The sequence below is a fragment of the Acipenser ruthenus genome, chromosome 6, assembly GCF_902713425.1.
Source record: "Acipenser ruthenus chromosome 6, fAciRut3.2 maternal haplotype, whole genome shotgun sequence".
Taxonomy (NCBI): domain Eukaryota; kingdom Metazoa; phylum Chordata; class Actinopteri; order Acipenseriformes; family Acipenseridae; genus Acipenser; species Acipenser ruthenus.
In genome coordinates, this window is record NC_081194.1 from 14,141,475 (window position 1) to 14,167,903 (window position 26,429).

General features: G+C 37.2%; 1 protein-coding gene across 1 annotated transcript in view; it reads left to right on the plus strand.

Annotated features, from left to right (window-relative positions):
* The window catches only part of LOC117411047 (CUB and sushi domain-containing protein 1-like), a 615,018-nt gene that overhangs the window by 565,911 nt on the left and 22,678 nt on the right, over positions 1-26,429 (plus strand). The window contains exons 50-58 of the mRNA XM_034921683.2: positions 200-385; positions 3,735-3,929; positions 9,986-10,159; positions 12,028-12,201; positions 12,487-12,660; positions 17,361-17,549; positions 18,162-18,335; positions 18,756-18,938; positions 21,055-21,231. Coding sequence (XP_034777574.2) covers positions 200-385; positions 3,735-3,929; positions 9,986-10,159; positions 12,028-12,201; positions 12,487-12,660; positions 17,361-17,549; positions 18,162-18,335; positions 18,756-18,938; positions 21,055-21,231 — 1,626 coding nt within the window. The remainder of the gene's footprint in view (positions 1-199; positions 386-3,734; positions 3,930-9,985; positions 10,160-12,027; positions 12,202-12,486; positions 12,661-17,360; positions 17,550-18,161; positions 18,336-18,755; positions 18,939-21,054; positions 21,232-26,429) is intronic.

The window sequence follows — 26,429 nt, forward strand, 5'->3', positions numbered from 1 at the left end:
GAGGGTCAGTGTGCAATGTCTGTATGTATGAGGTCAGACATATGGGTAATTCATGGGGTCTATGAAGAAAGAAAGATGGACAGAAAGAAAGATGAAGAGCAAAATTTGCCAAATAGTATATTATATTTGCAGAATGTTGACATTGTAGGCTTCTTCTTCTTCAACTTCTTCTTAATGTAATGTATTTTTATTTTTGCAGCTGTGTCTTGTGGTATTCCTGAACCACCAGGGAATGGAACATTTCATAGCAATCAGTACACTTTTGGCAGCAAAATTCAGTACCATTGTAATGAAGGCTACAGATTGGAAATAAGTAGTGCAGCCACAACAGTATGCCAAGAAGATGGTACATGGAGTAACAAAGGAATACCCCCACTGTGTATACGTAAGTAAAAAAAAATCTGTGCTGTGTAAGTAGTTGCAGGGAAAAGAAAACCCAAGACGGAGTTGTTCTCATTTCCACCTAATGAAGGGACCTGCCCACAATTATAGCAGCAGTGTGTTATTTCAAGATACGTCCCCAAAGTGTTAGATATAGCTCCAGCTGATTCCGAATGTTCGCAGAATGGACACATATCAAATAAATTAGCAAATGAGCTTCGGAAACGATATAATTCCTTTTGGAATGAGGTCTTTGAGGATAATCCGACCTAAAAAAAAAAAAGTTGTATTTTTTCATCCTTCGTATTTGGTTTTCATTTGCATTTCCTGACACAACACATGCACAATCATCTACACACCGTTGAGTGGAAAAGTCGAATTCAGCCACAAATTCCATCTCCCTATCAGTTTCTGAACAACTGATGTTGAAATATTGTCTGCCATTATTTCGGACGTTCCCTGTGTACAGTCACACTGTGTTGCTGAGGAAAATTTGAATTTAAACTGTTATGCAAATGTTTGGACGCATACGGATTATTATACAATGACCAAATACATTCAGAACAGCAGAGGGCCCACAGAGGACGCTGTTGTCCGTGGCCTGAATACCAGCGATGGTAGACATGATCACAGAAATACCCACAGGTAAAAAGACCATTGGATTCTTTCATTGGATTTGAATAAATGCAAGGTAGATATTGTAAAATATGTAATTTAGTTTTTTTAGAAGATTAAATAGTTTTACTCAAACTGTGCTACTCTGAATTTCCTTTTAAGACTAAAATCATCTGTGGCTTGGTAATTGGTCTTACGCAGAAAAAGACTGCATCTGCCCCATGTCCATCTCTTTTAGAATAAGGTTCTTCAGGTTTAGCTCAGTTAACTGTTTATTATTCTACTGTCTTTTTAATTAGAAAAGGTTCAGTGCACACAATTGGTTTAATAGGTTAAATAGTGCTGAACTATACATTTAACAATTGAGGTTTGGTCAGTGCCAGATTCAATGGGATAATAAGGAACAGATGGTTTATGTCTGAGGGAACCATGCAATCTTAATGGCAGTTGTGTATTTTAAAATAATGTTCTTGATACATGGAGCAGCCAGGTTAACCTTTTACTGCTACTTTTTGGATATCCAGACAGTTATATATATATATATATATATATATATATATATATATATATATATATTACCTATCTTTCTGAATCGTCTAAATACATCAAATGTGGTTTCATCAATGTTTCAGTATTCTCAACCTCCTTCATATACAAAAAAAAAAAAAAAAAACATTTACATTTTAAAGTTCAGACCAACTCCTTCACATTTCAATCCAGAGTTTGGAGTCAGGCTCCTGAATTCCAGAAAAGATCAGTGATGTCACACACATAGATATAGGAATGTGTATTTCCACAGCTATGTGTTGCCAAGGGAACTAGGACACAAGCTACTGAACGTGGCAGCATGGTTGTTTATTGTTCTAAGCATTTCATTAAAAATAATCTTTCTGATAAATCCTTTTATTCAGCAGCCCCTTTCCTATCACTTTTAAATGTATGCTATTTAACAAGGGATGGTAAAAATGACAATGATAATTTCTTTTTCTTCTTCTTCTTCTTCTTCTTCTTCTTCTTCTGCTTCTTCTTCTTCTTCTTCTTCTTCTTCTTATTTTTACTGAATATCTTTTGAGTGTGCGTTTTATGTTTTAGATAAAATGCACAACCACACATATAGTCTGAGGTTGAAAAGTACACCAGTAGAAAGTAGTAAACTGGGGAATATTGCACAGATGTGCTGTGATCAATACTAGAGAAGACCATATTGTAACTCTTTATAAATCATGTAGATCTCTTGAGCCAAGTTGAGGATCTGTAAGGACCCTGAAGAACATCAGACATTTTTAGTCAGAAAGCAGTTTCTGTTTACTCCACTTAGTTGGGCATTGTTACTCAGTTGCTCCACCTGTGCAAACTACAACCAAAAGCCTTTATGATGACCAAAGCAAATGCCTGAAACTAAACAACAGGCAAAGTCTAACAGTTACATGTTTTGTTAAATGGGTTTTTAAACCTTATCTATATTGCCTTTTTAGGGCCTTCAGTGTCACATACTGTTGTAAAATTAGGTACAGAGGTATTGAAATTAGGTTATGCTTGGATTTAATTTAGTCACATCTCTATAAGAAGCTATTTTGGCACCGGCACCATTTTATACCAGTAGCCAGTGAAAAACAGTAACAGAACATAAATCATTGCCCTAATTTGACAAAGGAAAATCACCTGAATTGTTAATAATTTGCCAGCGCACTCCCCCAACTGACTGACATATTCATACACCAGATAGTCAGGAGAACTAGTCCCCTATATGTTCAACTGTAACCCTTAACCTCTATATTATACTGCCGTAGGGCCCAATTAGAATGAACTTATTAAAAATATTCATTAATCTACCTAGCCGCCAAAGATCTGTCACAAATCTAGGGTTCCTACTCTCATTGCTAGATTTCATTGACCTTTAAGCTTCCTCGATGTTATACAAAAATAATGTCCATCTAGCAGTGGGCAAGATCATTTATAAAAGCTGGTAAGTTATGCTCAACTCTACTTAATGTACTCAAAGTTTGATCATCTCTTGCTTCTTGCTAGGCAGGTAGAATTAATAACATTGAGATGCAAAAATATAAAACTATCCTACACCACTGGGGAACAAATGCCACCAGAAATGTTGAATTACTATGTAAAAAATAGTAAAACACAACCTTCATTGTTTTGCAATGTTCTGATGAATGTGCATCACCGGTATATATATATAATCTTAGTGGGGCTTGTGGCCCAAAAAAATGGGGAGGCAGAAAAAAGGCAGAGGGCTTAAGGTCCCCTTAAACGCCCAGCAGCAGTAGAATCTTATTATTGTATTCGGACTGTTGTTGTTATTATTATTATTATTATTATTATTATTATTATTATTATTATTATTATTAATATTATTATTATTATTATTATTATTATTATTCAATGTAACTTACAGGTGTTACAGGGCAGTACAGAGAGAGAAAGAGATAGCAAAGTAGAAATGAAATACTGTTTTAGCATTTGTATTGTAACCGATTTTCATATTTTGTTTAAGGGAAATACTTTTTCTGAAGAAAAAAAAACAAAAAACGTTCTATTAAATCGAACCACAAGCAGTAATACCAGTAAAGAAAGATAAACTACTCATGTTGAGATAGTGTGAAAAATATGATTATTATGCACAGAAGATTTCTAGAAGATTTCAGATTTCAGGCAAAGGTTAATTTTCTCTGAAATGAAGGGTTGGAGAGAACTATTAACACTGAACTGCTCTTTGTTCACAGCTATGCGTTGTCCTAATATTCAAGCCATGCTTTCTGAGCATGTAGTCTGGCATGTGATTTCTGGTTCATCGAACGAATACGGAGCTCAGGTCTTGCTGAGCTGCAGTCCTGGTTATTACTTGGAAGGTCGTAGAACCATACAGTGCCTAGCTAATGGGACATGGAGAGGAAGTGAAGAACAGCCAACTTGTAAAAGTAAGGACCACATCTGTTGTTAATACTAGATTACATCTATATTATGTAATCCTGCAATGTCATTACAGACAGGGGAGAGTGTTGCCAAATTGCAGATCAAAACAGTTTCAAAGCAGACGCTTAACATTGCCTTTGTCGACGACAAAGAAGATTGTTGACTTTCATTCAGATTTGGGCCCATATGCATAAAAGATTGCGGTAATTTTCAGCCATTAAAAAAAAAAAAATACTGGGCAGTATTTATCATGCGATTTAATAAAACTGCTGTCTGATAATTTTACCAGCCAGTAATGGGTTTAGATGAGATTTGCCGTCACGGATTCTTACCGAGAGATTGTATCGAACCAATTGTTAGAGGTATGCAAATGAGCTGTGTCCCCTGCTTAAAAACCATCTGTTTACATCATCACGTTATGGCTATGGGACATGTCTGAGAGTTCATGATATTTGATTATTGGTTGAGAAAAAAATTATCTCTAATGTTAGCACACATTTCCTTTCATTGTAACTTTCATTATACAGGAACAGCCTTGTTTCTCGCAGTTCAACTCTTTGGTTGATGTTTACTCAGGCAGGGGTGAAATTACAGACATTATTGCAGTGGGAGTATCGTTAGCATTAGGTAGATAGATTACGTTTACAATTAGACATGCTTGAAATTCAAAGGTAGAGCACAGCACACAGTCACGCTAAAGAATCAAGAAGTGCAGTTAATGACTGGTGAAATGCAATTCAAAGCTGCTGCAGTATATCCACTGCTTTGTCATTTCAAATCTTTTCACAAAACTTTCATTAAACTTTAAAGCTGCAGTGTCCAGTGCAAACCCACATCATGAAAAACTATATTTGTAGGTAAAAAATGCTAAAATATTAAAAAAAATAGAAATCCAAAAGATGGATTGTAGCGTAACAGGAAAGCGAAATCAATCAGACTACGGAGTCTGTATCATGATCCAAAACTGCCAAAGTCCACACTCATAGCATAACCCCACCAACTCCTCTCTCTAATGGAGGGCTGGGCTCTCCTTTTATAGGATGTGGCTGTTCCCAATTAGCACCATTTGTTCAATTAGGAGCAGCCATGTTTTTGGTAGGGACAGAAATTAACCCTATCCCTGCCACCACCATCAAAACACCACAACCCTATTTACAAGCAGGGCCCTGCCCTGCCACAACAACTTATTGAACTAACTAGCAATCCTGCTTGACACGAATATGTATTTTTCAGCAGTTATGGCCAACAGTTTTGCATCCCCTCAAATTTTAGGATTGAGACATAGTTAAAAAAATAAACAAATATATGAACGTAATTTAGATATTTTATTTAACATCATATAATCACAGAAATATAAAAATGATATAGCAAAAATCTACCAGAAGTCATAGTACTGTATTTCATGTTAGATTTCGAAATGTCGAATAAAAACAAACAACATATGAATCCAAATTAACATGTATTTATACTAAAGTAATACAAAAATGACTACAAAAGATTTAGAAGTGAGTAGTTTTTCAAGATTTACGATTATACTGTAAATCACTTTCACGAATCAGCCCCCAAATGTAGTCTCCCATCATGTTCTCGTTATACTGTCCTTGGTAGCGGCGTTCAAAGTCCAGTATATCCTGGTGGAAGCGCTCGCCTTGCTCCTCCGAGTACGCTCCCATGTTCTCCTTGAATTTATCAAGATGAGCATCAAGGATATGGACTTTGAGGGACATCCTACAGCCCATTGTGCCATAGTTCTTCACCAGAGTCTCAACCAGCTCCACATAGTTTTCGGCCTTGTGATTGCCCAGGAAGCCCCGAACCACTGCGACAAAGCTGTTCCAAGCCGCTTTTTCCTTACTAGTGAGCTTCATGGGGAATTCATTGCACTCCAGGATCTTCTTTATCTGTGGTCCGATGAAGACACTGGCTTTGACCTTTGCCTCAGACAGCTTAGGGAAGAAGTCTTGAAGGTACTTGAAGGCTGCCGACTCCTTATCTAGAGCTCTGACAAATTGTTTCATAAGGCCCAATTTGATGTGCAGTGGTGGCATCAGCACCTTCCGGGGGTCCACCAGTGGCTCCCACTTGACGTTGTTCCTCCCCACAGAGAACTCGGTCCGCTGTGGCCAGTCCCGCCTGTGGTAGTGCGCCTTGGTGTCCCTGCTGTCCATAAGGCAAAGATAGCAGGGAAACTTGGTAAAACCGCCTTGGAGACCCATCAGGAATGCCACCATTTTTAAGTCTCCTATGACCTTGATGCCATCTCAGAAAAATGCAGATATGTATCCACTTAGGTAGCTGGAACCAAACTGAACTGGTGGGCTTAAGGCCCCTGTATTTATACTACTATTTATATTACTGGAAAGTTCTAGAAGTTACTCCAAGTTTACTCAGCAATGAATCTATCTGGAATGTTCTGGAAAATAGGTAAATTTCAAAATATCACTGTCCTGGTCACAAAAGCAAAGTTTGTGGGGAATAATAGCCATTTTCTATACTTTTGAGGCATAAGCAATTAGGAAATAACACTTACTACCCAGGAACAAAAAAAAAAAAAAAATTGTTATACAGTGATATCATTGGAAAACTACAAAACGGTATGTAATTCAATGTTAACGTAACATTATTCAGCAAGTTTCATTCGACTCTATAAAGAAAAATGTGCAAGTCTATAGGGTGATGTAAAACTTTTGGTCATAGGTGTAAATAGTAAACACATTTGGGGAACTTCTAAAATATAATAATTTACTTTAAAATGACTTGAGCTGCCTCTATAGGTAGATGGAATGCTATGAAAACTATGGAAAGAGAATTACTATCTTTCTGCGCATGGACAGTGATCAATATAGGAACGAAAAATAGTGTGTGTTTTTTTTTTAACCCTGCAAAAACTTGCTAACATCAGAATCCAAATCATGCAGTGAGTTTGTAACTTTCATTATACGGGAACAGCCTTGTTTCTAGCAGTTCAACTCTTCAGTTGATGTTCCTGTTCTCCCCAAAGGTGAGTAATTGGGCTCCTGTTAAGTTGATACCTGCTCACTTCATCAGAGTAATCCTGAGGATCAAGTTGCAGCTCAAATCTGCAGGGTCTTTCTGGGAGGATCGTCTTCCAATATATCTTGATGTACAGCCCACACAAGCACACTGAATCCTGCCATTTTGTCCACTCGAATAGGCTACAAACATGATTTTTATGTTTTCCAACTAGTAAGTAGCTTATCCTGTTCAGGAGTTAACAATGCAATGTAATGTATGCATTACAAATAACAGTATTTAAATTACCTAATTATTGGATAAATAAACATCTTTTTATCGTATTATAGCTATTGGCTTAACTACACGTTCCTAAACACAGACACTATGCTAGGAAATTATGCCGTTAAGGCACATCTCATTCTCCGCCTGGTCTGAGGCACGTGTTAATTATGATGCCGGAAAAGGTCAATTAATGGCACAATACAGATGCATGAATCATACGAATATCTTAATGAGAAAATTGGTCTCTAAGAGCATGTTATTCTAGCGTTGCGATGAGTGATGTTTTTTGACAGTAAATGTGTGGTCCAGTGGTTAAAGAAAAGGGCTTGTACCCAGAAGGTCCCCGGTTCAAATCCCGGCTCAGCCACTGACTCATTGTGTGATCCTGAGCAAGTCACTTAACCTCCTTGTGCTCCGTCTTTTGGGTGAGACGTAATTGTAAGTGACTCTGCAGCTGATGCATAGTTCACACACCCGAGTCTCTGTAAGTCGCCTTGGATAAAGGCGTCAGCTAAATAAAAAAAAATTATAATAATAATAAATGGCATTTGTGCATCACCCGATGAAATACTGTCATGTTAAACATTATTACTGGCACGATAAAGGAGACTGTAAGTTTAATGCATATGGGCCTTGGTATGTTCATATTTGCTCTAAATAAAATAATAGTGTGTTCATAATGTAATGGTCTTATTGATAATACAGATAAAAATAGTTTTTGAACTCCAAACACAGCTTAAAATCATTAAAATCAAATTAACATGTAAAAAAAAAATGGTTTGACCAGTTTGTATTGTGGTGTGTCAGGGGCATCACTGTACTGTACACTTTAACTCTCAAACACACAACACTTTTAAGCAGTCTAACTACAGCATAAAACATTTCTTCCATAAGAAAATACATTTAGCATATTCATACTGTCATGACGGATATTTTTATACCAATAAGGATGATGAAGTACAGAGCAACTTAACCTAAACTTGCCCTTTCCATTAGAAGCATTTAGCATAGCAGTTTTTAAGAACAAGTACTGTCGTATATATAAATTATTAGACCTGTACTTAGTAGTTCAGTGTTATCTTCCTGTAGGGTAAAACTTCTCAAAGAATTTAAGTTCACGTAAATGGTCACCTTATCTTCTGCTAATTGCCATTTTCTTACAGTCACCATCAATTTGTGTTTAATGTGAAATGAGACTGGAATGTATCTGTGAAATGGTCAGCAGTCACACCAAACAAGCTGTAAAATCAATTTAATGATAATGGAGTTTTGTAACAGCAAAAAACCTGACTTGATATGGTTTTTAAATGTAGCTTGCATTAAAAGGCAATCTCTGTTAGAGCATGGGTCTTATTTGATCGCACAAGCTAAATGGAAGCTTGTTAATTTAACAACTTCAGCAAAGATCTGATCTTTCTTCTAACAAGCCTCTATTGACTTTTTAAGGTGTGCAGTCTCTACCTAAACTTGCAAGGTTAGAAATGTGTTTGCGATCAAACTTTAATCCAGCGTATTATGATGTATTATCACCTATGGCTAGATTCTCAAAGATGTTTACTCCTTTTTATCATTAACCCAAGAAACAATGATCAAATACAATTGCAAAACAAATTTTAAAAAGTTTAGGACTATAAAAAAAAACAAAAAATCTCATTACCTAAAGTAAGATTGGATAATCCGAGATCAGTGCTAATCCAGGTCTGTGAAACCAGTCCTAAATGTCTGAGTTTCTATTTCTGGTTTGTTAAAGTTAACAAGTTGTTTCCTGTTAACTTTAGAACTGTAATTTATAGGTTTTTCTTTCCATTTCAGAAAAAGAAATTGCAATTACAATTCTAATTAAATGTTTTAATTGAACAGCACATCTGAATTCTGCAAGTCAGTCTGCAGGTTTAGTCACCCTTTCATGTTCTTACAGTAGGTAAGAGTTTTGTTTGGAAATGCAGAAGAAAATGTGACAGTTATACAATGAAGTGAATCCCCAGCTGGTTAATTAAACTTTAAATACAAAGCAAGCACCACTTTGAATAAACACATTCAATTAGTTCATATTGAATACATACTGAAACTGATGTCTTAGTGCTGGTATGTTAGAGACTAATTTTAATGTAAAATATCTTATTTAAGTGATTCCTTTGGGTAAATTAATTTTACAATTAATTTACACAGAACTTATAAAATGTATAATTATTGATTAATCGATCTGCAGCAAAGAGAAAAATACTATGGTGTAAAATGTAAATATAAAAATACAAAAATACGTACTGCACCTGTAAAACCTTGCTGGATTTCATGACCTCATATTAATTTCTTAGACATTTCATATTCTTTATAAGCTCAATAACACACTCCAGGATGTGCAGACATATGTTTGTGCAATTATGTTCACACTTCTTGGATGTTCTGAAAGCACACACCAGAAGTGTGACATACTACACAATGACGCACTCCCTAGCAAGTAGTATTGCTTGCCTACTTGTGCTTGACTGAAACTGAATGAAAAGCAGGGCTCTTTCTACCTTACTGGGCTGATGTAAGTCGACAGCGAGTCCTTGTCGCCGCGCAGGAGCAAGCTAGCAAGGTAGCATGAAGGACACACAATTTATGGGAGCACATTATTATAGGGAACTCTAGTAAACTCATGTGATACTGAAACATAATCTGATCATTTTTATATTGCCACTGCTCTGCACATGTGCATTTTTAGTGGCTTGCGTAAGAGATAATAGTTGTCCAATCCAATGATTGTATGTTTGTATATTAATGTTTATTGTTGAATATTAACTGTACTATTATGTTGCAGTGATTTCATGTGGCGAGCTGTCTTCTCCACCAAATGGTAACAGAATTGGTACCCTAACCACATATGGAGCCACAGCAATCTTTACATGTAACACCGGTTACACACTTACAGGATCTCATGTACGCGAGTGTCAGGCCAACGGATTGTGGAGCGGAACAGACACTAGATGTCTAGGTAAAAATATAGTTAAACATATATTCAGTTATTGTTTCTAATTGCATGGCTCTTGAAGAGTAAGTAGCAGAGTTACGAAAAATGCAGCGTTATACGTCCCCACGTGTTGCTACAACTTTTTAAATAACGTACCTGTCATTTTTATTTTCGTTTTTAACATCCTGACAAGTTTTTACATTTATAAATGTAAACTCTCTCTCTCTCGCTCAAAGATCTTTTAAAGATGTCTGCTTAGTGCACTCTGGTTTGAGGTCAGAGATGTGTCCTCTCTCTCTCTGATCACTGCCGGTAGGCGTACATTTTTTTCCTACTGGTATTCCTGAAGAGATACACCCCAGTGAAGATGGGGCAGTGACAAGGGTGCCACTGTGCAGTGTTGTCCGGGTTTAGTGCTGGCGTGTAGCAAACAGCTTCAGATCGTGTTAGCCATCTAATAAGAACAAACAAGTCAATTTTAGACACAACAAAACAAACAAAACACTCACGATAACAATACGGTTCTCCTTCCGGTTCAGCGTTAACCATGCAAAGGAACAGCTCACCTCGTTACGTCCCCTTATGTACTGTCACACGCCCCCTTGGTTATGATTGCAACTGCTCCTCCAATCCGCGGCTGCCACATAGTTTCCCTTCCGGGTCGATGACTTGGTGTACCGTAGCTCTGCTCCCTTTCTAGATGGCCGACTTCCACCTAACCCTGGGAATGAATTGTCTGGCCATCCAGACCAGGGCACTCTGTTCCCTTTACACAGCGCCCTCACAGGTAGGGAGGGAGATTTATCACCAAGAATCATTCTGTCTGTCACAAGTATGTTAAAACGCTATATTTTTCGGAACCCCGCTACTTACACTTTAAGTCTGTTTAACTGTACCCCTTAAATATTTTTATATTATTTATAGTTATCGTCCCTTGTCATTTGTCACTGTTTAACTCTTAATTTCATTTTATTGTTTCCTCAGTTTTAGCCATATTGGAGTGGTAACTTCTGTGAGGTGTAAAGAAATATATTATCATAATGTGATACCAATGTGATTTATGCACTAAAATATTTTATACAAATAAAACAAACTGGCAAAATACTTATAAAAAAAATAAGAATAGGGTTATTTTCTGTGCTAAATTTGCATCCCTTCTAAAAGTTACGTTAAGTTAAGTTTTTTTTTTCATTTTTCATGAAGTATACGTAATGCTTCCAAACAATTTTTGAAATGTTGGGTAATAATTTAGAATATGTAATTATTAATGGTAATCTCTTAACCCTCTGTTCCTTTTTTTTTATATATATAATCAAGTAGTATATTCCTATTGAGTTTGTCAACTTTTCTCAATTCTTTATATCCTCTTATCTTAAGATGTATTTTTAATTCCTTTTTCATTTTTGTAGGAAATGCTCTTTTAGTATAGATAGGATGTGCAGATGACATGTAGGTACTGATCCATATCAGTGGGTTTCGAGTAATGATCTGATAGATCCTTGATCAAGTTTAACCAAGAATTCAATTTCAGATTTTGTCCTCCTTAAATCCACTGAAATGTTAGGGTGGATATCATTTGCTAATTTATGAAACTGTACAAGAGATTCTTCTCCATGTGTCCATATTCAAATAAAATGACCTCCTTACATTGCAGTAGTACATTATATGTGTACAACATTTTTTGTCAGATACAAAGAATGCAAAAAGGCAAATTATTTTTTCAAATGCATCATTTGAAGGAGCAGTTTGTCTGTGCATTTAATTGAATGGACTGGGCATGGGTTATTGAGTCTAACCATATGTGTGTGTGTGTATATATATATATATATATATATATATATATATATATATATATATATATATATATATATATATATATATTATTTTTTTAGCTGGCCACTGTGGTTCTCCTGACCCAGTCATTAATGGACATATCAGTGGAGATGGATTCAGTTACCGTGACACAGTGGTGTACCAATGCTACCTTGGCTTTAGACTTGTTGGTACTTCAGTAAGGATTTGCCAACAGGACCACAAATGGTCAGGGCAAGCAGCAGTTTGTGTTCGTAAGTATTAGTCTTTTTTAATCCCTTGTGCAAATAGGGCCAATGTTTTGAAGTGAATGTGCTAGAAAAAGTTGAGAAAGTAGTCGAAGTAAAACTGCACTCCCTTCAAACAAAGAAATTTTAATGTAATCCAGCTCTTTATGCAACTGGCAACATGTTTTGTAAAAATACCTTACTGAAAAATAAATTTGTGCTGTATGTCTTAGCTTCATTGTTCACAAAATGAAGGGGGAGGTGTTTTGCTTTAGATACTTTGTGCAATATTACACTTTTTTTTTTTTACAGCTATACCATGTGGTCACCCTGGCAACCCTACTCATGGCAGAACCAATGGAAATGAGTTAAATCTGAATGACATGGTTAACTTTACCTGCAATACAGGGTATATTTTACAAGGTGCATCAAGAGCACAATGTCGGGCAAGTGGGCAGTGGAGCAACCCACTACCAGCATGTAGAGGTATGTAATATATGAGTACTTTCTTTCTTTCTTTCTTTCCTTCTGTCTTTCTTTCTTTCTTTCTTTGTGCATTTATTTATTTTTAACATTATTTGTGTACTGTTCTGTTAATGTCAAGGTAGAATACTTGCTCTAATGCAATGATACTATAATAATACAATTCCATAACAATGGGTGGTCAAGAATGATAAAATGTACACTGAGGTAACATTTTTAAAGTTTGAAAAGAAATTCCATAAGCAGTCATTTGCTAGCTTCAAAGTTTAATAATTTATTTCAAACTTTGTTTACTATACATTCATTTTCTAGTTTCAATGTTACAATTTCCATCTACAATGTCAATCTCTAAAGTAAACCACATGTATTCGCAGCAGGATTAAACTGAGCATTAACCCTACTGATTCTAGATCTGCCAGTTTTCTTTTTCTATCCTGTTAGATGACTAACATTTTGACATGTCTACCTTGATGTTGTCCCTCCCCTGGCTGATATATTATGCATATGACATTCCTGCCATGTATCCTTAAATATAGAAAAGCTGCATCTCCATAATGCAAGTCATTCTCAGCCATGAATGTCAAGATAGCTGGTCTGACACGCTTTAATAGAGGGGTGATGTAGCTACATACTTGGCAGTTACATTTATATCCCAGACTACACAAATAAATTATATTTCACAGGGAGATGGGATATAACTAGAGGCCTTTCTGAAAAAAGCAGACTTTGCTGAAGAATATAAACATCTTACAGCACGTGTTTCTATTTTTTGTCCAACTCCTGCAATTATAATCTGTTTATACAGTAACTGCACTATATGGTCTAACAGCTGATTAGGAGATTTAAAAGCATGTGTGTTTTTACAGAGATAATAAAAGTAACTGTGTTACACCCATATTAACAGCAGTTATCAAAAATATTGCTGCATTAAATTTGTAAATGGAGACATCTTATTACGTGATTGATGTTAAAGATTATAAACAACTGTGTTGAAAGCTTGTTCATGTTTAAAAGCTTGTCTCCAAAATCCCTTTAATAGGTTTTGAATGAGTAGGTCTCAGTATATGCTTCAAGGGAATATTTCTCAGTTGACAGTACAGATGCCTTAAAGGATACCATACTAAAATTACATTTTAAAGAATCACAGGGAGAATTTTCCCTTGTGCTATAGCAGTATTGCATTAATACAGTGTTGTTGTCTTGAAATTGGCTTTTTTTCCATGAGTAAAAAAATCTATTTGCCTTTTACACTTTATATTACACAACGAAATAATAATGAATTGAAGAGGCTGGTTTAAACCACTGCAGTATCCCCCTGATACCTAAATGCAGCACCTTATAAATGCAAATAGTTTAAACCATATTGTGTTGCTCAAAAGCATGAGTTTGTGATTTATGTAGTAGACCTAAGCTTTAAATTACAAAGTGAAAACCCTTGGAAGTGAGGACTATATCCAGAGAGCAACAAAGTTAAGTAGTACACATTTTTTAACAGACTAATGAAATAGAAGGAAACACTAGTACATTAAAAAATAATGCGTAAAGTTAAGTAGTACACATTTTTAACATACTAATGAAACACTACTATTAATCAACTAAAGAGTTGATCACAGATTCTTTTTTTTTTTTTTTTTATTTAATCGTGCTGAATTTTTTTATATAAAATAAAATAATCAATAGAAGATCTGCATTTTCTCCGTGGCAGTCCAATCATAAGTGAGCGGAGGCAGGACATAAACAGTTGGTTTATATAAAAGGTGTTGAGAAGCATTTAAACTAGAAAGGAAGGGGGGGAGAAATAAATAAAAAACAGAAGAGAGACTACATCAAAACAAGGGCAACAACTCAGGTAAGATAGCCATTAAATGTATTTATAGAAATGCTATAAGTCTCAAAAACAAAATGTTGGAACTTGAAGCTACTGCACTAACAAGTAACTACGATGTGATAGGTGTTACAGAAACTTAGTTATCAGAGAGTGAAGGAGACAAATATAATATTAGTGGGTATACAATGTATAGGAAAGACAGGCAGGACAGAAGAGCTGGAGCGGTAGCGCTATACATCAAAAATAGACTTGAAGCCCAGGTGTTAAATATGGAAGAAAAAAACAACGCAGAATCAATATTAAAAAAGGCAAACTATGAAGGAATGAAACAGAAACTAACAGAAGTAGATTGGCTATTTTTTCAAAAATGTAGTACTAGAGGCGCAAAACAAATACATCCCAAAAGTAGACAAATTAAAATAAAAAAAAAGTGGCGAAAATGGTTTAATACAGCGGTTCTCAATCTGTGGGTCGGGTCGCTAGTGCCTTTCAGTGGGGTCGTGAATACTTGTGCAATTAAAAAATAACTATTTTAGTTTAAGAAACTGGTATGTTAATGTATTATTATTGGCACTTTTTACTCCTCTTCCTGCCTTTGTCTGAACGTTCTGAACTAGTTACATAGCAACCAACTAAGACTTTTTTCTGCTGTTGCATGTCAGCCAATCAGCACTTCTGTACCGGTCTTGCATGTCAGCCAACCAGCGGAATACACTTCTGTAGTGCTAACTTGACTATATTTGCTGTGAAGGGAGTTCACAAAGTTTTACTGCATGAGCTGTTTGCAAGCTCAGTGGCAAATGGCAATATTGTGTTAATACAGGAACTAGCAGTACGTTGCTGGATGCTAGTTCCTGTGTCCTCATAGCTAGTTATGGCCATGACCATAAATACCCAAACTGACACAGGAAGGGAAGGGATATACTAGCCACTTACAAAATTCAAATTATGAAAGGTATCTGTGTCTTACCGGTAGCTGTAAATTTAAAAAAAGTATACTGCTGGAACTGTATTTTGTTCAGTACAGAAAAGGTGCTATGGAACAACACTGGCTACAGCAATCTAGGATATCTAATGAAGTCAGCACAAAAACATGAGCGTTCCCAAAGTCACTTGTGAGCCACTAACACTCAAAATGTTTGGACAAACCCGGATTGATGTTAAACTGGATGAGCAGAAGCATAGGGATAGAATACATCACACTGAGCAAGTAAGAAAAAATTGCGAGATCCTTAAACGCTTGCTTGATTCTGTTGTTTACCTTGGCAAGCAAGAACTGGCATTCAGAGGGCACATTGAAGGCACCAATTCCTCAAATAGAGGTAATTATGTGGAATTACTTTCTCTGATTTTAATGTTAATCAATCACTCGTCAATAGCCACAGTATTCTCGGGCACCTCTAACAAGATTCAGAATGGCTTAATATATTCGGTGCCTCAGGTTCTGCTAGATGCAGAAGTACAAGAAGTACGTAGCTGTATAGATTAAACAACCGATGTTGGAATTGAAGCTCAGCTGTCTTGTGTTTTCAGGTATGTGACTGACTGAAAGAACGGTTGTTCTGTGAAAATGTGTTACATTTACTAAAATAAAAAAAATAATAATAAAAATACTTTTAAAAGACCAAATTACCATTGGGCTTTATTTTTATTTTTTTAGATTATTGATTTTTTAGAATTACTATGCAGGGCATCCGCTATAAGATTGTTACCTTTATTAAAAATGTGCATCGATTAATCTACCGATTTAATCAACTAATGCCCATAAATTAACCGATCAAAATTTTTAATCGAGTGACAGCCCCAATTTAGTATTTAAACGATGGCAGTATTTGTAGCCACTGAATACCTTACATTATCCGTTCTTCAGAGTAACGTATCTATAAATGAGCATTTACCCCTTCATAAAACTATCTAAACATGTTTTCCAATAAATAACACGTCTATAGCAGGTGCCAAATTATCAAGGCTTTTTTTTTTTCTTTTCTCTTGAGGCTAAACTGAGACTGCCAGAGCTCATTTTCTTGGCAGCTGTCACTGAGAGAAGGCAATCTTTTTTCCCTCTGGACCGGATTTAAACTTTAGTCTTTTCTGGTGAAGGGCAACGAGCAAATACTCCAGTTCAGCTGACTGAGCCAGTGTAATATAAGTTCAATATAAGTTTTGGAAAGTTTGTTCAATGTTTGGCAGTGTTATTTTTTACTTCCCATATTTTGCTGTTTTAATGCACATTTAAGTCCTAGCCCAGACAAAGGAGGCATGGAGTATAGAACGATTTGCTTGAAGGAGTGTTCAGTGATCAGTAAAGCATATAACCAACGGATCACACAGGTTTTACAGCTCGTAATGAAAAATGACCTGTCTGAATGAAATACAACTTTAGTACTGCCTTCAGAAAATACTTTATATGTACAGTACATTAAACCTTTAAATGGTTTGTATGGTGAAATGTGTAGCAATGATAATTTCACATTCAATGGCAAATTGCTTGTCTTGAAGTGTCTTGAAGTTAACATTCATAATACTGTTGTTTTTATTTTAGAATTTATTTGCTACTTATTCCTTAACACATACTGAATGGATTTCAAGTTTCAGGGAGAGCATTACTCACAAATCATTTTTAGAATGTATTTAACATTTTGGATGCTAAATATAAGTAATTCTTTACCATCTGGCATGCCTAGCTCATGATTTAAAAATGCCACACTATATAATTATACTCAGTATTTGTTGGAGGGTAACATATTTATATATAAAATCGGGTGTAGCTGTCCTGTCAACAATATAGTCCCATAGCTGTTGTTGAATTTCCTTTATTGGTTTTTCTTGTCACACATAAAATGTCTCATTCATTCATTTTTTTTTTTTTTTCCAGTGGTAAACTGTTCAGATCCAGGGTTTGTGGAAAATGCCATTCGTCATGGGCAACAGAATTACCCTGAAAGTTTCAACTATAGAATCAGTGTAATGTATCACTGTAAACGAGGATTCTACCTGCTCGGCTCATCTGTACTGACCTGTCAAGCAAATGGCTTCTGGGATAGATCTCTTCCTAAATGCCTTCGTAAGTCAACTACGGTATCTACTGTATCTACACAAACTTGCAATCAGTATATAGACACCTTTATATTTACCATATTTACTTTTGTCTATTTACTTATGACAGTCTCCTAAGTATGATTTATCTACTTTCCTGTACTAACCCCCCCTACTTTCCTGCTACCCCCCTGCTAGTCTTTTCAGATGTCTTTAATTATTAGTCTGTTACTGTAATTTTGAGTACCTCGTGTAGCTTGTATGACTAAACAGCCTTGATTGCATGCTATACTTTGAAAATGACAGTAGTATCCAATGTAAATTATGTGCATACAGTACAAAGTAGTTTTAAAGTCAACACTCCACTTTGTGATGCTTCTGCACAGCAATGAAACTTGACAGATGGAGGCACCAAATGATAGGCACCGTGAGTCGTAAAGAGCCCTGTAGCTAACGCCTACAAGTGCATTTGCAGTAACTGCTTATCATAGGCATTGTATGTCTTGAAGAGGTGATTCTATTATCAAAAGCATTGCAGAAACAGCAAAAATGCAGTTTTCACAAAGAGACACAAATACCCCATGACAGATGGCATCCTTGGCATCAAAAATTATAGTTTTTTTTCTTCTTCCTTTTAAAGCTATCTTGTGTGGTAATCCTGGTAAACCACCTAATGCCATTTTAACTGGAAGCAAGTTCACCTATGGGGCTGTGGTTTACTATTCTTGCAGTGGAAATAGAACTCTCATTGGAAATGATACACGCTTTTGTCAGGAGGATGGCCACTGGAGTGGATCTCTTCCTGAATGTTCAGGTACAGTTCGCAATAATATGCCAACTTAGCTAATTATTTGTTGACTACATTCAGGGACAGATTCCATGCAGAACAGTATAACATAAAAGAACATATCCTGCCTATATTATGTGCCTGAGAGTGCATGAGCTTGTTAAGAAGGTTTTCAGATTGACAAATCCAGGTAGACTGAGATCAGGATGATGATCTTCAATCAAATAACACAGGAGGTTAATTTATGATCTCCTGCATGGCCTCTGTTACGTGGATAGGAGAAAAGTCCTCCACCTACATGACCCTTACTTGTGTCTTGATAGTTCTGGATCGGCAATCATCTTTTCTTTTACAAAAAAAATAAAGGCTTAAGAAATGCAAACTGCTGTTCCAGACTACAAAGTAGAAATGAGAAACTTTTCTTCTTTTTTTCCCATATGTACATAGGTAAAAGTCCTGGTTTCTGTGGTGACCCTGGTGTTCCAGCTCATGGTTCAAGGCTTGGTGATGAATTCAGGACAAAACACCTCCTGAGATTTTCCTGTGAAGCTGGGTACATTTTAAGAGAATCAGCAGAGCGAACATGTCTTCCAAATGGTTCCTGGAGTGGCACTCAACCAGTTTGTGAAGGTAAACTTTTTTCAAATAAAAAAAAAAGTTAAACAGATGGTGCTCTCATTCATCAGTTGCTCGCCTCGTGTGTAGCCCTACTGTACTAGAACCTCTCAGACTTCGGTCACCTGCTGTGCCTGTCAGACTAGAATCTGAACTCAGTACAAAGATACAACACATACGCTACAATAATGATTATGAATCTACAAAAGTCAACTTTCTTCTGTGAAGCAGTTTTTTTTTTTTGTTTTTTTGTATAGTATTGAGGAAGAACTAAAATCTTTCCCAAACAACAGCATGAGCTACTAATGCTGAGAAACAACCACTGTGGCTGTGCAAATTGCCTAATACTTGGTAGAGAGCAGTGTACTGTATATATTGCCAAACGTACAAATGCTTAAATAAAACTGTTGTTTACTGCTATTAGCATAAATATTTAAATGATCTTTTTTAATGTGTAGTTCCTTCAACCATTTGTGTGTTTTAGATTAAAAAGAAATGCTTGGATGGCATTCAAAAATGTTGACTAAAGGCTAAAGTTGCTAATGTGCTGCTCCTTAAAAATAGCTTGTTTTTTATGGTTTTCTGTAAAGAAATATTGATTTTATTGCCATTGTACTATATCTGCTAACTTGATGTGTGAGGTCCTTTCAACCATTGTCTTACTATGGATTTCTTCTGCATACTTCTGATCTGTTTACACCCCTCACTGCCTCTTTGATAGCTGATAAATAGTCAATGTGTTTTTATCTTTGTGTATTGTATTTTCTTTGTTTAAGCAGAGATGACAGAATATTCCTCATCTCAGGTTGTATTTATACTAATATAATTAATTATTCTGAACCAATAAATAACTCACAACATTAAAAAAAAATGTTTTGATGATAACAACCTGAGGCACGTAAAGGACAACAACAACAACAAAAATAACTCCTGCCACTGTGATGCAGGGCCAATAGGCAGTCAGTATGGCACTGATTCAAAGAGACATGTCTGCAAGTGGCCCATTAAGTCATAACTTTTTTTAAAACAACAGTTTGAGCTGTTTTGCATTTATACAGAACTACCTGCCAACAAAGCGTTTATAATGAGCCATATATGAAAGTCTGTCAGTTCAGCACATTTAGAGCAATATAATAAGCAATCGAAGATATAAAACTGAGATATTTTACTGTAATACTGTTTCTCAAGCTTTCTTTTGTTACTTTTTTGTTTTGATTTTTTTATACCAAAATTAGCCTGCTTTGAAAACTTCCAATTACACTAATATGTGCATATATATGTTTTATGGACTAATTATATCAATAGGTGCCTGTTTAAACAAAACATGCTAAAAAAAACTATTGTAAAGCTTTGCCTTAATGCAGTTCAAATGTAACTTATTTCAGTACAAATCAATAGATAATTAGTTTTCAAGCACTGTTTTGGTCAGTTTGTACTTTGATTAATGTGGAATGCCAGCATTAGTTAAATTAATCTGATTGACTTGCAAGTTTTGCCAATGGGGACAAAGTAAAAAAATTTGTATACCACAGCACATCAATTGTTTCCATGTCAATATTTATTTTAAAAAAGAGATAAGATTGCTCTAGCCATTTGTTTACACATTTATCTGAATTGTCAGTGAAAGTTTGATTTAAAAGGGGCTTGAAAACAACTAATGCCTTGTCTTCATCTGTAAATGTTTTTTGTTTACTTTATTATTATTATTATTATTATTATACAGAGAAAAATCATTGCTTTATTAAGAATTGCAGGGTATCCAGATTTTGCTTGTTCCTGCAATGCTGCCTGTTGTTTTCTCTTCCCTCAATCCACAATTCATTTCAATGACAGCACCAGCATTGCTGCAAGAGGAAGCAAGAACTGTAACTAATGCCTTGTCTCCCTCTGCCACTGGGATTGAGTTGAAAGTGGCTTGAAAGCGATCCAATGGAACTGACAGCAGACCCAGATTGACATTGGCATGAGATTAGATTTTTTTATTTTTTTACAGGCTGGTTTCAAGGTACAGATGGAAACATGGTATAAGTGCTTACTTTGTTAGTTTTATAACATTGAGGTTGTTTTGTTTTGTTTTGCTGCATCATGGTATAATATAAGGGTAATTGTTACCCTTTTGCTTTTTTTCCAGCTGTATCTTGTGGAAATCCTGGCACCCCAGCCTATGGAAAGATATTGTTTAGTGACGGAATAACGTTCTCCAGTTCAGTCACTTATGCATGCTGGGAAGGGTATAAGACATCGGGTCTCACTACTCGCCATTGTACTACCAATGGCACTTGGACTGGCAATGCACCAGACTGCACAGGTATGTTACAATATTTGGTCAATTTAGTGATTAGGATTATACCATACCTAAAAAGATCATGGTCATGTTTTTTGTCTGAACACAAAACATTTTTGTTTTACCTAATTTAACCTCTACATGATTATTGAATACTTGATGGCAATCAAATAGCATTTCCTCTTATATAGTGATAAAGGGATACAATACTCCTGGGTTGTGTTTGTCATCTGATAATTCTCCCTGTGATAAACCATGGATTGTGTTGATTTGACCCAAGGGAAATCATCAGTTTATTTACAAACCTATGAGTTACCTTTCAAGTACGAAATGCAATCATTACCTAATGGGATATAATCTCTTACTGCCGAATTGCCTGAGCACTTATATCAAAGCTGCTCCTCTAAGAGCCCCATATGCGTCAGACTTTGTCTCCGCCCCCAGGAGATAAATACGATTGACACATATGGCTCAGCACCATTTTCTCTAACAGCCTTTGCCTGAGGAAGGAGTGAGCTCTGACTTTGTCATAACTACGGAGATAAGTTGGTTTGATTCAGTTTCTCTCTCTCTCATTTTATATTTTGAAATAATTTTTCTTTTTAAGCGTATAATTCTTCTTAGCCTTAGGTTCTGATTAAGTCCCTTCCACTTGTGCCCTGTGCGAAGTCGGTGGCTCTCCCTGCCCCTTCCCCAGGATTCAGTACCTTGGTACCATGCTCTCTCCCTTTATTTCAGCATTTTTTTTGCAAAACTCAAAAAATGCTAATTCAAAAGTATTCATACCCTGACAAGGAAAATGAAATTAATAGCTAGTTGAGGCGCCTTTAGCAATAATAACCTCTTTTAAACTATTAAGATATTTATCAATGAGCTTTTGGCATGATTCTTTAGTGATTTTTGACCATTCTTCAACGCAAAATTGTTCCAGTTCATTCAAATTCCGAGGACTTCTCTTGTGCACAGCCTTCATCAACTCATTCCAAAGATTTAGATTGGGACTTTGACTAGACCTTCTTTAACCACTCTGAAGTAGATTTTGATGTGTGCTTTGGATCGTTGTTGTGTTGGAACCTCCAATTGCGCTTTAAACCAAGTTTTGTAGCGGAGGGTTTCAGATGATTGGCCAATATCTTTTGGTATGCTATGGAATCCATTTTACCATGTATTGGAACTAAATTTCCTGTGCCATTAACCCTCTGCAGTCCATTTATTATGTGCGTGTCAGGCACGTCAGGTCCAATTTATTTTCACACTCGCAGTTAATTTTAGACACGCTGTTTAAAAGTATTTTTTTTCCACAGTCAAACGGGTTTAAAAGGCTCTGCATATCAACAAAGCACTCGCTAGGCATCTGCAGCCCCGCCCCACCCTTTCGTTTGCTATCGCTTTCACATATGCTAAGAAATAAATAATAATAATAATAATAGTTGTACATACCGATCAATCATCTCCTGATCACTCGTTTTATCACCAAACTCCTCAATAATGCGATCCAAGTCATTATTTTATTACTATAACATCTCAAAAAAGCTCTGCAAATGTCTGTGATATTCTCTGTGCGCTGATTCAGTAACAGCCAGCTTGTTTCCTTATGGCTGCCCCTATCTGATCCCAGGGGCAAGTATGACTATTCATGAGATACGCCCTTTTTTTATTTTTTTTCGGCTTGTTTCGGCTCCTGTCGCTCCCACTCGGCCATTGAATGGTTTTCTCGGCTTTTTCCGGAGAAAAAACGACTAGAAACCCGTTTTTTGCGTTTTTTTGATATGTCGGACAGAGTCCGACATTGGACCGGATAGGAATAATTGCAATGTCGGACCAGGTCCGACATAGGACCGCAAAGGGTTAAAAGAAAAAACAGCCCCATAGAAGGATATTACCACCTCAATAGGTATGGTGTTCTTTTCTTCGTACGCCTTCCCAGACGTAACGATTATCAGCGTGACCAAATAGCTCGATCTTTGTTTCATCACTCCACAAAACCTTTGACCAGAACTCATATCCATCATTCAAATGCCGTTTTGCAAACTTTAAGTAATTGTCGTGAAGTTTTCCTAAGAGTGGCTTTTTCTTTGGCCTGTGACCATTAAGACCTTCACCATGCAATACTCGACCTATGGTTGAAATGGAAACCCCAGTCCTTCTTGCAGCCAATTCACTTTGAATATCTCGGATTGTTATTAACCTCTTCACAATTCTTCTACTTGTTCTTGGTGAAAAAACTTTCTTTCTTCCAGACAGAGGGAGCGTTGTGACAGTAACATGAGTCTTGTACTTCTTGAAAATAGAAACAATAGTTGAAATTGGGATATTCAAATGCATGGAAATCGTAGTGACAGCAATCATCCTATGCCTAACCCTTTTATACTGTCTAAGAATGTTCATCTACAATCCAGCATTTTCTAGACTTTTCTAGAATTAGGTTCTGCATTATCATATTGAAATTTCTAGCACCTTGTAGACAATACCATCATAGCACCGGTTATGAATACTTTTGAATTAGCATTTTTAGAGTTTTGCAAATAAATTGCTGAAATAAATAATTGTAGACATCTATTTCATGTAACTTTTTTTCCTCATCCACAAAAGCAAAACTTTTGCTACAAAAGATTTTTCCTAAAATTCTTTGTTTTCGAGAAATTTCAAGCAATTATAAATTGTAAATAGGCTCTCTCCCTGTACTAGAGTCCGCCTCTGTACACAGACAGTATACTGCGCTAGTCGTCTGTTTTTCCAGTCAGCTTTTCGAGCTACTGAGCTACTGAGATACTGCCATTGTTAATGACTTTTTAGCTACACTGCGCTATCAAATTGCCAGGAGCCTTTTCAACTGGAGAATATTCCGAGTGTGTATGCCATTGCTGTGTTTGCTCTGCTGCACTGACAATGAAAGCTACTAGAATTTCTTTAGTTAGCTGGCAGCTGCAGCCCCTGTCTGTTTTACAGTGCATGCTTGCAGTTTGCCAGTGGCTTTTTCAGGTCTTTACCTGCATGCCAAGAGCCTGTACCAGTGACCTGGTCAGTACCAAAATAGGTACCAGTCACCCTGATTGGTACTATGGTTGGTAACCAGTCATCTGGTTCATACCACAATCGATACCACTGACCCGTTTCGGTCCGGTTTGACACCAAAACCATTACCAGTGCTCCATTTTAGTGCACTCTGTGTACACAACAGTTTTCAACACTAGTCAGTTTTCTTGTGCGCTTACATTGCACAGCTAAACTGTTTTAACAACCTCACAACCTTGCAAGAGAAACATTCCAGCAGAGGATAAGCACCACTGCCTGAGAAGGGAACATGCAGAGGGGGCAGTAAAAAACCGCAGCTCTTGCATGTTTTGTGCTCATTTTTCTAAGAGGACACTGGAAAGCAGACTGGCCTGCTGTTCCAGGGATCGATCTCTGACCCCGGTGCAGCATGACTCACCCCGTTCATCCCCTGCAGTGTGGTCAACAGTCCCCACTCCCTGTTACACTGAGAGCTAGGAAACAATCCTTTAGGGGTAAGAGCAGGACTAAGAGCCCGTGCCCCTCTAAATCCTCCTCTTCATCATCTGGCTCGCAGAGCTCCCACTCTCCTCCACCAAGGGAGAGGAACAGGAGCCGCCATGGCAGGTATTCTGGTACTGACCGAGTTGCGGGGCAAATGGAAAAGCTTTTTGAAGCTATGAACCAGCTGCTGTGAGGCCCCCCCCGTTGTCTGTCCACTAGGTTCAGGCACCATTGCCTGACCCACAACCAGAGCAGGACGCCATGTCCCTTGCTGCATCTGAGGGCAAGGACACCCAAGAGCATTTGAGACCCTACATTCAGCAGAGCTGAAATTCCAGTCATTAAAGGCAGCTTTCCTGCTTGCTATTACCTCCGCTAAGCGGGTAGGTGAAGTGCAAGGATTCTCAACAGTGAAAGTGCACTACCGCACTAATCCTGCTTTTCTCCCTAAAACCATTTCTGCTTTCCATATCAACCAGTCAGTGGAATTGGAGGCCTTCCATCCACCTCCTTTTCAGTCTGACAGGGATAGAAAGTTCCATACTCTCTGTCTGGTTAGAGCACTGGCGTGTTATGTTGGACGGATATTGCTGCTCTAGAAAGAGTGCAAAGAAGAGCGACCAGAATTATCCCGGGTTTAAAAGGCATTCGTATGCAGACAGGCTCAAATAATTGAATCTTTTCAGTCTTGAACAAAAAAGACTACGCGGCGATCTGAAGGTATTGACAATGTCGACCCAGGGGACTTTTTCAACCTGAAAAAAGAAACAAGAACCAGGGGTCACAAATGGAGATTAGATAAAGGGGCATTCAGAACAGAAATTAGGAGGCACTTTTTTACACAGAGAATTGTGAGGGTCTGGAACCAACTCCCCAGTAATGTTGTTGAAGCCAACACCCTGGGATCCTTCAAGAAGCTGCTTGATGAGATTCTGGGATCAATAAACTACTAACAACCAAACGAGCAAGATGGGCCAAATGGCCTCCTCTCGTTTGTAAACTCTCTTATGTTCTTATGTTGACCTTACTCAGAGCTGGCTAAACAGCGGCTGTCTAGGTGGATTGCAGACACAGTCAGGATTGCATACAATCTAGCCAACCTGCCCCAACCAGAAAAGGTCACTGGTCGCTCCACAAGAGGCCTTGCAAACTCTTGGGCGTTCTTCCAAGGCGCAGACATTTGCAACGCTGCAGTATGGGCAACCCCTCATACTTTTACCAGGTTCTACTGACTGAATCTTGTAGATCAGCAGAACCCTGGTTTTGGGACCAGAGAGTTAAGAGCAGCCACTAATTCGTTATTATTGTTATAGCCACACACCTCTTGGACTTCTGGTGTTAAATGCCGAAGTTACTCAGTTTAACCTTGCAGCATATACACCGCATGAGGGTCCTCCCTCACTTTACTGTGGACACTATGGCATGGATCCTCATCGGTCCTCGGCCAGAATGCTAAAGGCTGTGATCTTCCTTTTTAGCACATCTGCCAGTGCTGCAAGTCCTTCAATTGCGACGTCTTGGGTATTCTATCCCATTAGGCAATGGTTACATTTCGTACTTGAAAGGGAACGTTAGGTTAATATTATAACCCTGGTTCCCTGAAATAGAAATGTAACCATTACCCTTCAAGGTCGCTGCATTCACTCCAACGCAGCAGGCTTGAAAAGAAAATGGCGCTGAACCTTATGCGTCACCCGTATTTATCTCCTGGGGGTGGAGACGAC